Source organism: Myxine glutinosa, chromosome 2 (assembly GCF_964187855.1).
Source record: "Myxine glutinosa chromosome 2, kmMyxGlut1.1, whole genome shotgun sequence".
Classification (NCBI taxonomy): Eukaryota; Metazoa; Chordata; class Myxini; order Myxiniformes; family Myxinidae; genus Myxine; species Myxine glutinosa.
Genome location: NC_136262.1, coordinates 27,974,874 through 27,989,260, shown reverse-complemented (window position 1 = coordinate 27,989,260; position 14,387 = coordinate 27,974,874). Strand labels below are relative to the sequence as shown.

Genomic DNA, 14,387 nt, shown 5'->3' with positions numbered 1-14,387 from the left:
TGGACTACCGTCCAGTTGAGTTCATCACATACTGAACCCTCCGGCGTCCGTCGTCTGTCGTCTTCGTCGTCTGTCGTCTGTCGTCCGTTAACTTTTTGACGTTAACACTCCAGCGTCCACAAATATCAACCGATTCTGATCAAACTTGACATGCAGCATCCTTACCCCAACCCGAAGGACCAGGTTGGTATTACATTTCAGCCCGATCCGTTGAAAAATGGCGGACTTAGGCGACCATTTTGTTTTTTGTCATGAAAACGACGTTAACACTCTAGCGTCCACAAATATTAACAGATTTTGATCAAACTTAGAATGTTTATTGTTTAACCCTTACCACACAAGGTAGGTTGCTATTGCATTCCAACCCGATCCGTCACAAAATGGCCGCCATATTGTTTTCAGCTCCGAAACGACGTTAATATTATTACACAATGTTGTTGGCTTTTCATTTAAGTCAAATCTAGAACAGACAACTGACCTACTTTAAAGTTGTCCAGACAGTTCAGTTGAGTTCTGCTTCCCTGGAAGCTCTAGTTTTTTCATGCTACTTGCTGCTTACTTGCTTCACACTCAGCATTTGAAAAGGATAAAAGCACAAACAAACAACAATAGGTTGATAATAGTAGCGCAGGCTTTGATATGCCAAATGGCCTCCTTGTGCATCGATGTTTCTTGTACAGGAAGTCATTATATATATATAATATGCTGCAGTATGCGTGCATCACATCTGGTTTGTGCCTCCCAGCTGACTCCGCGTGCATTGCTCCTCGCACATCATGCAGCTGTTACCTGCCTCTCAGGAGCCAGTGATGACAAGGAAGAGCCTTACTTCGTGAGCGCAGCTGATGATGGGTGAGAAACAAATCTTGTATGGAGGTTGCACTCATGTCGAGTATGAGGTGTATACAGGGGTGAAACCAAAACCAGGAGAAGCAACACCCAGGAATGGTGTTGTTGTTGTTGGCATTTTAGTTCTTTTTGAATGCTATTCTGGTGTTGACCACACCTAGGAGTGAAAATTGGTAACCTCATTTCACATCATACAGTAGTTTATCTCTACGCCTTCTACAGTAGCTGCTTTTGATGCAAGCCTGGACAGTGACAAAGATATATTTCTTTTTGTATACAGAGTCGAGGCTCGTGGAAGAGCTGGAATGCTGAACAGATCAGGACACAACAGGACAACAGGAACAGTACAGATAAGTGGGGCACTAACAGCTGAGTTGAAGGACAAAATAGAGGGAGACTTGGACAAAACAATGGGTGTAGGGAGGAATGAGGGGTAAGGGAGGACGCATGGGCTGGTTAGGATGGATGTAGATGGAAACACAGGAAGGAAAAACTGGAAATCTGAAAGGAGTTAGGAGTGAAAGGTGGGGGGATGGGGGGGGGGGGGGTAAGTAGGTTACGAAAATCATAGTTTTGGATTGGGGATGATCTGAGGTGGTGGTGAACAGCCGAATAAAAAACCTGATGGGAAGAGTGAAATTGAAGAGGATGTGGTAGTTGATTTCACAAGTGTGAAAAAAGAGGAACGAGTGAGAGGAGATGAGCAGTGTTCCTGGATTTGGTAGTTTCAACAGAAGGGGGTTGTTGATAGTGGACCGTGTGCTCTCTGCAGGAACCTTGGGGGGCAGGGGTGTGGGGGTGACAAAGCACGGAAAGAGCAGAGGGTGCAAGACCAGAAAGGAGGGGGCAGAAGACAGAGAGACCACCGACCAGTCTGTGATGGGAGAGTGATAATTGTTACATATAGGTCATAGGAAGTTGAAAGCATTCAATAACATTATTGGTAAATGAGAGTGTTCAAAATGTTCCCAGAACGAGAGGTTCACAATATTCCAATAATATTTCTCGAATATTTTTTATGTTACCCTTTTCAATTTTAAGTATGGTATGTATAATTATTAAGTGTATATAGTTGTTTATACATACTCAATTATTTGAGAAGAAGAAGAAGAAAAAGAAGATGAAGAAGAGAAACAAAGCTGATGGAACTCTGCTTTGCAGATGACATCTGCCTGATGTCACAGTCCTTAAATAGCGTGCAGGACAAAGTCAGTATGCTGCAGGAATATGCAGTGAAAGTGAGGATGAATAATACCAAAGCCAAAACAGAAAGCATGAACATACATGCCCCACACACCAACAACATCATGTGCACCAATTCACCAATCAGAGATGCTGGCAAAGTTTACATATCTGGAGTCCATGGTTACCATAACTGGAGGAGGAGATGCAGATGTACTACAACAAGTACAAAAGGCAAGGGGGGCATTTACGAGACTCAAGGAAATTTGGAAGTCAAATAAGTGTAACACTGGACACTTGTCAGGAAGAGAGGGGTTTGACGGCCAAGAGAGACCAGGTGACATATAGTCGAGAAGAAGATGAAAGGAATGACGTTCACCTGGAATGTAATCGGAACCTGGGGCCAAGATCAACAAAAGTGGCAAAAGAAGCTCCATATGCCAGGTGGCATGAATGGATAATAAGCAAGAAGCAAATAATGAGTAAGATAAATATTTCCTTACTAATTAAATGCACTTATATATTGAAAAATATAAAAATAACATTTGAGTTTCTTGAGCTATTGTAATTATGTCACTCCTCAAACATTTAAAACAGCCCATGTTGTACCCAAAATCACAAGGTGCTCCTTACGTCTTTGCAAACCCTCTAAGCAAATCATGTTATCTTGTCGATTTGCTATTTTTTTTCTCCTGCCAGTCATGTTCATCAGTTGGTTTGTTGCAAATAATATAAATGCGTCACTACCAGGTACATCAAGAGAATGTATTTGAATAGGGTTAATGCAGTACACCGGGTAACAGGAAATATGGGCCACAGTGTACAGTTTTATTTAAAACATTAACAGATGATGAATTAAATAATAGCATGTTTATTAACTCTACTGGACTACTGTCCAGTTGAGTTCATCACATACTGAACCCTCCGGCGTCCGTCGTCTGTTGTCGTCGTCGTCGTCGTCTGTTAACTTTTCGACGTTAACACTCCAGCGTCCACAAATATCCACCGATTCTGATCAAACTTGACATGCAGCATCCTTACTCCAAGGACCAGGTTGGTATTACATTTCAGCCCGATCCGTTGAAAAATGGCGGAGTGAGGCAACCATTTTGTTTTTGGTCATGAAAACGACGTTAACACTCTAGCGTCCACAAATATTAACAGATTTTGATCAAACTTAGAATGTTTAACCCTTACCACACAAGGTAGGTTGCTATTGCATTCCAACCCGATCCGTCACAAAATGGCCGCCCTGGGCCGCCATATTGTTTTCAGCTCCGAAACGACGTTAAGACTTTAACGTCCACAAATATTTATGGATTTTGATCAAACTTGGTGTGTGAGACTCTTACCACACAAGGTAGGTTGCTATCGCATGTCAACCCGATCTGTCACAAAATGGCCGCCATAGGCCGGCATATTTTTTCAGCTCTGGAACGACGTTAACAATCTAGCGTCCACATATATTGACGAATTTTCATCAAACTTGGCATGTGAGACCCGACCTACTTTACAGTTGTCCAGTCAGTTCAGTTGAGTTCTGCTTCCCTGGAAGCGCTAGTTTTGTAATGTTTTTCCCCACCGGTAAAACATTAATTAAATAAAGGATCTTGTAAGAGTTCAATATTAAATAATGTAATGTCTGAGTCACGCTGTAAGGGAGGTGTTTACTTGATGTGGATGTTATAAGTTGTCTATCTGAACTTTTCCTGGTATGCAGGATTTTGAATCGCTCTACCTGTTTGTTTTCCGAAAGAAAAAACATTGAAAAGAACAAAAAAACCTTTGTTTCAGTTTTTTGTTGTATGCGTCATCTGTTTAGTCATGAGTATAATGTGATCGGATTTCATGATGGAAGGCGACCAAGACAATGACATCAGGAAGGGTTCCAACGAGGGAAGGTATAGTCACTCTACGCTCAACTAGGTACAAGAAATATGCAACTTATCCACAGTACCAGCCAAAGTAACTACTCGCTGAATCACTATAAAGTCTGTATATCAATTTGATTATAGGCAGAAGAGCTGGTTTAGCTTCCGAAGCTCAGAGGTAGCGTACTCAACGTTGCAGCCTTTGCGCTTTCTAATCTGGGTTCACTTCCCCACCCTACTTTGAACTGCCTGTCTACCTGCTAGCATTCACCTGTCAATGTTAAAAATATCAGATCTTTAGAAAGGAACAGGCCAATGCAGGGTAGTACTCTTCTTCACAAGTATCTTCCAACCGGCAGTGATTGAACTAAGGAGTCATCACATTTCGAGTTACTTCATCGCATGACCGGTTGCTCAACGATGTGACCAGTTGTAGCTGGGATTAGATTGGAACAATTAAATGTTTTCCGGATTTAATTAATGGAAGCAATTGTCCGACATAATATGAACTGCTTCTGTTCAAAGAAAGCTGCTGCAGCCACATTTTTAACACAAATTTGGCATCTATCTATAATTCCAGTAATCTCTGTGTGTATGTTTGTATGTTTGTATGTTTGTATGTTTGTATGTTTGTATGTCTGTATGTCTGTGACCGCTGTTTCTCGACAACCACGGGTCCGATATACTTTAAACTTGCCAGGTATATTGCTGGGGACCCGAGGATGTGCCTTTTCAAGGTTTCATATTAATCGGAGAAGTAGTTACCGAGCTATGTCCAAAAAACGATTCAACCAATCAGAGAGCAGCGAGCTATCACGTGTGCCGAACGTGGCGAACAGACTCTGCCTCGGACGGCACATTTGAGAGCGTATTCATTTATTTCACGTTGGCAAACTATGTTGCCGCTATGTTGGCGTTAAACGATGTTTTAAAACTAATTAAAACTAATTTGCGATTCTTTCGCTTTCCTGCGCGTTTGTGCATGCTATGGCGATTTCTTTACCAAACTCCGCAAGCCGTTCGCTTTGGACCAAACCATTTCATGTAAATAGAGGGGGGGGGGGGATTGTCACCGTACTCGCAAGCCGTTCGCTTTGGACCAAACCATTTCATGTAAATAGAGGGGGGGGATATAATTTTAGATATAGATATAGTACGGGCATGCCCTAGTCTATCTATAATTCCAGTAATCTCTGTGTGTATGTTTGTATGTTTGTATGTCTGTGACCGCTGTTTCTCGACAACCACGGGTCCGATATACTTTAAACTTGCCAGGTATATTGCTGGGGACCCGAGGATGTGCCTTTTCAAGGTTTCATATTAATCGGACAAGTAGTTACCGAGCTATGTCCAAAAAACGATTCAACCAATCAGAGAGCAGCGAGCTATCACGTGTGCCGAACGTGCCGAACAGACTCTGCCTCGGACGGCACATTTGAGAGCGTATTCATTTATTTCACGTTGGCAAACTATGTTGGCGTTAAACTATGTTTTAAAACTAATTAAAACTAATTTGCGATTCTTTCGCTTTCCTGCGCGTTTGTGCACGCTATGGCGATTTCTTTACCAAACTCCGCAAGCCGTTCGCTTTGGACCAAACCATTTCATGTAAATAGAGGGGGGGGGGGATTGTCACCGTACTCGCAAGCCGTTCGCTTTGGACCAAACCATTTCATGTAAATAGAGGGGGGGGATATAATTTTAGATATACTATATATAGTACGGGCATGCCCTAGTTCCTGCAATTGCAGGAGAGGATGGGGGTGGTTGGATTGGAAGATGGTGGTTCATGTTCCAGGAAGTTTATAACCCCATTCATTCTCTTTTCCCCACATCCACTCTCCCAATCCTCAAATTCAGACCAAATATATGTCCGCATTATATTAAATTAGCAGGAGTACCCGTCGTTGCCTGGTGATGTTCTAATCCTGTTGGCATTTTGAAGAAATAAATTTGGCATTTTTTTGTTGGTGCCTAAACACTCCTCCCGACCGACACGCAATAAGGGAAATTTATATTTAATGTGATATTATACACACACGCATGCACACACTAATCGGGGTAATTTAATATTACCTTTTATACACAGTGCATTAAGAAAGTATTCAGACCCCTTCACTTTTTTCACATTTTGGTATGTTGCAGCCTTATGCTCAAATCGTTTAAATTCATTTTTCCCTCATCAATCTACACTCGATACCCCATAATGACATTATTGAGTGGAGATTGATGAGGAAAAAATGAATTTAAACGATTTCAGCACGAGGCTGCAACATAACAAAATGTGAAAAAAGTGAAGGGGTCTGAATACTTTCTGAATGCACTGTATTTCAGGCACTATAAAGTTTTGTTTTTTTTGTTAATCCCCCCAAAAAACGAACTTTTTTTTTTCAATTGTGATTTAATTTGATGTTGGTTGATGAACCTCACTCCCAGACACTCACTGATGAACCTCTGAAAGTTTGACGAAGATACGTTCAGCCATTCCTGAGAAAAATGGCGACACACAGACACACACACACACACACACACACACACACACACACACAGACACAGACACAGACACACAGACAGACAGACAGACACAAACACACACACACACAGACAGACAGACAGACAGACACAAACACACACACACACAGAGACACACACACACGCAGACACACACACACACACACACTGACAAACGACTCTCCTATTGTGTAGATGGATGTGATTATATAAGCAGATATTTAATACTTTTCCTCCTGATTTTATGAAGCTTACCTTCCTCGGAGATATTTTTCTTCTGAAAGTGAGACCAGTGACACACCACTGGATACATTCAAGTACGTATTCTTGAGTGTTCCCATGATGCATTGAGCAATAGACAGAGTGCGTGTTGACATGCATCGACTCACAAGAGTGTGTGCCTGTGTGTTTGTGCATGTCTGTGCATCTCTATGTGTGTCTGTGTGTGTTTGTCTATGTCTGTATGTGTCTGTATCTTTGTCCATGTCTGTGTGTCACTGTGTGTTTGTGTGTGTTTGTGCATGTCTGTGTGTTTGTGCATGTCTGTGTGTAACCTCATTTGTGTGTGTGTTGTTTGTATGTGTCTGTGTGTGTTTGTGTGTGTTTTTCAATGTCTTTGTCTGTGTGCCTCTGTGTGTGTCAGTGTGTGTCTGTGTGCCTCTGTATGTGTCAGTGTGTGTCTGTGTGCCTCTGTGTGTGTCAGTGTGTGTCTGTGTGCCTCTGTATGTGTCAGTGTCAGTGTGTGGCTGTGTGCCTCTATGTGAACGTGTTCTTCTGTTTTTGTCAGTGTGTCTGTGTGACTCTGTGTTAGAGAATTTTATTCCAATACTCTCATTGCCACAGTTGGTCTAACGACAGATTATGTCAGCTGACTTTGGGGTGTAAGAGACCTTTTTCAAATTGTAAGCCAATAGCTCATTGGTCCAAAGTTGGTGACATCATAAAATCTCACTTTTTCTCCTCATACTTCTCTCCACTCTCCCTCGAGATAAGAATGAATAACGTTTACTTATATGTAACTTCTGTATTTTTTTTTTTTACAACCCCTACTGTAATTTAACTCGTCTTATTGAACTGAGGCCCAGATTACCCGAATGTGTTTTAATACAACTCAAAAACCTACATTGCAAAATCTGTAGACCACTCCAGTTAACACAGGGTGGCGCCGCAAGCTCACAAACCACCAAATTTTCATAGTCACCTTTAGGGGACATTGTCTTCAAAACTTTGTGAAAAGGGCCACCGATGTGATCCAGGCGATCTGTAGGATTTTGCCCTGCGGCCTGCGAGAGCAGCCATGCAACTACGTTGAGTCAGGCTTCGGTTGTTTTGAAGGAAAATGCGGCAAAAACACAATTTCTGACGTCATGGCAGAACGTGCGTTTACTACATTGCACATGGCGATAATAGGACATAATCGATCGTTTGTGCTTCACTAAGATCGCAATGAATCTTAGCAAATTGAACATGAAAGTAATCAATAAACCTTTTACTTCTACATGGCTTCATGTTGATCAGCTTGCAGATTGCATTTTGGAACACTCCATGTTTCCGAGCTCATTTTTAACCGATCAAAGAAATTCGAGCAACAAACTAGCAATCAGATTTCCACAATGCACACTCCAGGTTTCTTCTGGGTTTCTCCAGCCTCTAATGTCATCGATCCCAAGCGTGCGCTCTTAGGAGTCATCTGCCAGCTTGTCGAGTTGATCAAGTTGGACTGGCAGAGGGCACATCTTCATTTGGAGGGGGGCCTTAATCCAGATGTCCCATCTATGGAATCATGTGCATGTAAAATATCCTAAGTAATGTTTCTCGGCCACGGACGTGGTGACAGAGATGCTACCGATGGGTTATTCAAAATAGGATGTGGATTTTAAGTCTAATAAAGTCGACCTCTCAGTTGATTGAAATAGATTGTTTAAGTAAATTAATAGTAAATGTGTGGCACCGGTGTGATTGACCAAACACACAGACAGGTTCTTTGTTTAGGATCTTTTCTTGAATCGATGTCTGAAATTTCACAGTTCATTTTGCACACAGTCCCGTAATACCATGCACTGACCTTTCGTGCCCTCTGGACAGAGAGATTTCCCTCTGGGATGAAAAGGATGGACGATGCTTGAGGAGCGAGAAGCTGCCATATGTCCACTCGGCTATGAATGTAAGTCTCCCACCATCGTTAACAAATAGGAAATCATTTTTGGTTCCTTTAAATAATCTTTATAAGTTTGACACAATATAATAGTCTCAACTCTCCAATATTAGTGCATTACCATCTATTACTGTGCATGGATTTTCTGATAAAGCATTGCTCGAGAACGTGATTGACCACATAAACTGGATTTTGACTTTATTGATCTGGCCTGCTGTGAAAAGACCATGGCACCATGGCACCATTTTATAAATCCCCTGAAAGAACCTTTTGATGATGTCAATCTTGTGATCTTTTTTACCTCCTTAGTTCTACCGCAGGCCTTGGGGGGGAACAGCTGCGCAAACTCTGCTTTGTTGCGGCGAGTACACCGATGTCACTGTTATAGATGCCAGATCACTGCAGCTCCTTGGTCGCCTCTCCTCAAAACTCATGCCCGACTGGATCGTCGCCCTATCTGTACTCAGTCACAGAGGAGCTATAGGTACAGTGCGCAGTTGATAACACAAAGATGCTCGGCACTCAGCTGACGACTCAGAACATGTACAAAGGACAGTTGGCAACACAATGCAACGCCAGTGAACAATGCAATACAGCACTAGTGAACAACGCAACGCTAGTGAACAACGCAACGCTAGTGAACAACGCAACGCCAGTGAACAACGCAACGCTAGTGAACAACACAACGCTAGTGAACAACACAACGCTAGTGAACAACGCAACACTAGTGAACAACGCAACGCTAGTGAATAATGCAACGCGAGTCAACAATGCAATGCTAGTGAACAATGCAACGCCAGTGAACAATGCAACGCTAGTGAACAATGCAATGCCAGTGAACAATGCAACACTAGTGAACAATGCAACGCTAGTGAACAACGCAGCACTAGTGAACAATGCAACGCGAGTCAACAATGCAATGCTAGTGAACAATGCAACGCCAGTGAACAATGCAACGCTAGTGAACAATGCAATGCCAGTGAACAATGCAACACTAGTGAACAATGCAAAGCTAGTGAACAACGCAGCACTAGTGAACAATGCAACGCTAGTGAACAATGCAACGCTAGTGAACAATGCAATGCCAGTGAACAATGCAATGCGAGTGAACAATGCAATGCGAGTGAACAATGCAACGCCAGTGAACAATGCAATGCGAGTGAACAACGCAACGCCAGTGAACAATGCAATGCCAGTGAACAATGCAACGCTAGTGAACAATGCAATGCTAGTGAACAATGCAACGCTAGTGAACAATGTAACACTTGTGAACAACGCAGCACGAGTGAACAATGCAATGCTAGTGAACAACGCAACGCTAGTGAACAATGCAATGCCAGTGAACAATGCAACGCTAGTGAACAATGCAATGCTAGTGAACAATGCAATGCTAGTGAACAACGCAATGCTAGTGAACAACGCAACACTAGTGAACAACGCAATGCTAGTGAACAACGCAACGCTAGTGAACAATGCAATGCCAGTGAACAATGCAATGCGAGTGAACAATGCAACGCTAGTGAACAACGCAACGCTAGTGTACAATGCAATGCAAGTGAACAATGCAACGCTAGTGAACAACGCAGCACTAGTGAACAATGCAACACTAGTGAACAATGCAACGCTAGTGAACAATGGAACGCTAGTGAACAATGCAATGCCAGTGAACAATGCAATGCGAGTGAACAATACAGCACTAGTGAACAATGCAACGCTAGTGAACAACGCAGCGCGAGTGAACAATGCAATGCAAGTGAACAATGCAACGCTAGTGAACAACGCAACACTAGTGAACAACGCAACGCTAGTGAATAATGCAACGCGAGTCAACAATGCAATGCTAGTGAACAATGCAACGCCAGTGAACAATGCAACGCTAGTGAACAATGCAATGCCAGTGAACAATGCAACACTAGTGAACAATGCAACGCTAGTGAACAACGCAGCACTAGTGAACAATGCAACGCGAGTCAACAATGCAATGCTAGTGAACAATGCAACGCCAGTGAACAATGCAACGCTAGTGAACAATGCAATGCCAGTGAACAATGCAACACTAGTGAACAATGCAAAGCTAGTGAACAACGCAGCACTAGTGAACAATGCAACGCTAGTGAACAATGCAACGCTAGTGAACAATGCAATGCCAGTGAACAATGCAATGCGAGTGAACAATGCAATGCGAGTGAACAATGCAACGCCAGTGAACAATGCAATGCGAGTGAACAACGCAACGCCAGTGAACAATGCAATGCCAGTGAACAATGCAACGCTAGTGAACAATGCAATGCTAGTGAACAATGCAACGCTAGTGAACAATGTAACACTTGTGAACAACGCAGCACGAGTGAACAATGCAATGCTAGTGAACAACGCAACGCTAGTGAACAATGCAATGCCAGTGAACAATGCAACGCTAGTGAACAATGCAATGCTAGTGAACAATGCAATGCTAGTGAACAACGCAATGCTAGTGAACAACGCAACACTAGTGAACAACGCAATGCTAGTGAACAACGCAACGCTAGTGAACAATGCAATGCCAGTGAACAATGCAATGCGAGTGAACAATGCAACGCTAGTGAACAACGCAACGCTAGTGTACAATGCAATGCAAGTGAACAATGCAACGCTAGTGAACAACGCAGCACTAGTGAACAATGCAACACTAGTGAACAATGCAACGCTAGTGAACAATGGAACGCTAGTGAACAATGCAATGCCAGTGAACAATGCAATGCGAGTGAACAATACAGCACTAGTGAACAATGCAACGCTAGTGAACAACGCAGCGCGAGTGAACAATGCAATGCAAGTGAACAATGCAACGCTAGTGAACAATGCAACGCTAGTGAACAATGCAATGTGAGTGAACAATGCAACGCTAGTGAACAACGCAATGCTAGTGAACAATGCAATGCTAGTGAACAACGCAACGCTAGTGAACAACGCAACGCTAGTGAACAACGCAACGCCAGTGAACACCGCAATGCCAGTGAACAACGCAACGCTAGTGAACAACGCAACGCCAGTGAACAACGCAACGCCAGTGAACAACGCAACGCCAGTGAACAACGCAACGCCAGTGAACAACGCAACGCCAGTGAACAACGCAACGCTAGTGAACAACGCAACGCCAGTGAACAACACAACGCCAGTGAACAACGCAATGCTAGTGAACAACGCAACGCTAGTGAACAACGCAATGCTAGTGAACAACGCAAGCGAGTGAACAACGCAATGCCAGTGATCAACGCAACGCTAATGACCACGCAACGCTAGTGAACAACGCAAAGCTAGTGAACAACGCAACGCTCATGAACAACGCAACGCTAGTGCACAACGCAACGCTGGTGAACAACGCAATGCTAGTGAACATCGCAACGCTAGTGAACAACGCAACGCTAGTGAACAATGCAACACCAGTGAACAATGCAATGCCAGTGAACAACGCAACGCTAGTGAACAACGCAACGCTAGTGAACAACGCAACGCTAGTGAACAACGCAACGCTAGTGCACAACGCAACGCTGGTGCACAACGCAACGCTAGTGCACAACGCAACGCTAGTGCACAACGCAACGCTAGTGCACAACGCAACGCTAGTGCACAACGCAACGCTAGTGCACAACGCAACGCTAGTGCACAACGCAACGCTAGTGCACAACGCAACGCTAGTGCACAACGCAACACTAGTGAGGCAATGCAACACCAGTGAGCAATGCAATGCAAGTGGACAATGCAATGCTCGTGAACAATGCAATGCAAGTGAACAATGCAATGCAAGTGAACAATGCAATGCAAGTGAACAATGCAATGCAAGTGAACAATGCAATGCTAGTGAACAATGCAATGCGAGTGAACAATGCAATGCAGGTGAACAGTGCAATGCTGGTGAACAATGCAATGCTAGTGAGCAATGCAATGCAAGTGGACAATGCAACACTGGTGAACAATGCAATGCTGGTGAACAATGCAATGCTGGTGAACAATGCAATGCCAGTGAACAATGCAATGCTCGTGAACAATGCAATGCAGATGATCAATGCAATGCAGATGAACAATGCAATGCAGGTGAACAATGCAATGCTAGTGAACAATGCAATGCTCATGAACAATGCAATGCAAGTGGACAATGCAATGCCAGTGAACAATGCAATGCAAGTGAGCAATGCAATGCAAGTGAACAATGTAATGCAAGTGAACAATGCAATGCATATGCAATTTGCATAAAATGAAAATGTTATACAGTGCATAATCATCCAATTTGCCATGCCTTACTAATGTAAGTGCTGCATGCATTACTTTCCAAAAACCTCCAACCATTTGATTTGCATCAAAAGTTTCAAGAACACAGAATTTTATTTTTTAACTCAAAGTGGAGCAATCAATTACGTCAATGAAGTCAATGGCACGCCATTGATAATCCCCATGCTCCCCACCTTAAGCAAAGTTGAAGGATGGCAAAAAGTTCCACCAGGAATGACCCAATATCAAATTTTGAGTTAAAAGTCGCCCCCCCACCCCCCCATTTTGACCCCTTCGACCTGACGTCTCCACCCCTTGGGGCATGAACTGGGGGTCAAATCCAAAATAAATCGTTACATATTTCATGCGTCCCCCAATGTTGATTGCATACATACAAGGTTTCATTTAGAAATGTTTAAAATGTGCCCGTAATTGTATTGTTCGGAATTTGATATTTTGGCCCTGCTTCAGGAGGGGGAGGGGGGGGGCACAATGATGCTGCTCTTGCGCCTCTTTCTTGTACAGCTGTTTAGGAGATAACATGACGGACAGAAAGACAGACGGAGCCGATTAAAATATCCACCTGTTTTTTCAAAAAGCCTGGGGATAATGAACAGAAAGCATACAAGTGTAGTGTGCCATGCAATAACAATGCTTGTACATGTGTACCTGTGCATGGTAAATGAAGCACACATTCTACTTGCACATTCTACAGTGAATCAAAATATATTTATTTTGTATGCTTATTGGGCCCTGGAGTGAGTTAAGAGTTTGTCCTGCAAGCAACTTCATTTCTAGGGGTGCAACTAATCTGCTGATGACCCCTGTAGCTCAGGGCAGGAATTTAGAATTTGTTCACCTACCATTCATGATAAGCAGAGTTATTTTTTATTTTTTATTTTTTGTGTACAAGATCGAGGCTCGTGTAAGAGCTAATATTAATCACAAAAAACAAACGGATACATGAAAAAGCATACAATAAAGGGAGCGGGAGACAAGATGGGGAGAGAGAGGGAAACACACAAGTACAACAGTAGAGAACAGGGACATCGGGAGATCGGTGGGAGGGAGAGAGCTTGGGGGGAGGAGGCATGGGAAGGGGGGGGGGTGGGAGAGGTATAAAACACATGGACACTGCTAGGATTTCAAGGAAAGAGGTCGGTATTTCCAAAAAGTGGTTCTGGGGTGAAATTGATGGGGGTAGAAAAGATCAAGGTTTTGGATGGGGGAAGATAAGAGAACGGGTGACGTGCAGATATGAGAGAGCGGGACTTTAACATCCAACACCGAATGCTAGCTGATGGGACACCCATGTTACTGTCCATCTGTGGGACGGCACACTATGTTTTGCAAGGCCTTGCCGATGAACACCAATCCCAGTTTATAGTCTGGTCGTAAATCAAACCCAGTCAAGACAGTTTAAAGGTAAGTGCACTGCTTCTGGACCATCCTGGTAGGGCGATCATGCACAGGTCAAGCAGACTGCTGTGTGCCCTTTGCCCATTGTGCGGTCGTAGGCCCCATTGTTAATGTGCGTGTCATTGTGTGAAGTGTAGTTTTGTACGTTTTTT

The 14,387-nt window shown here is 43.3% G+C and overlaps 1 protein-coding gene across 3 annotated transcripts in view; it reads left to right on the top strand.

The window, feature by feature from the left end:
- Positions 1–14,387, top strand: part of LOC137421956 (WD repeat-containing protein 7-like) — a 523,854-nt gene that overhangs the window by 49,422 nt on the left and 460,045 nt on the right. For 2 of the 3 annotated variants that reach the window (XM_068108572.2, XM_078773034.1), the window contains exons 3-5: positions 746–852; positions 8,499–8,577; positions 8,878–9,052. In XM_068108572.2, the coding sequence (XP_067964673.2) occupies positions 746–852; positions 8,499–8,577; positions 8,878–9,052 (361 nt within the window). Of the gene's footprint in view, positions 1–745; positions 853–8,498; positions 8,578–8,877; positions 9,053–14,387 lie in introns of those variants that run through there. The other variant, XM_068108574.2, reaches the window with a different exon arrangement.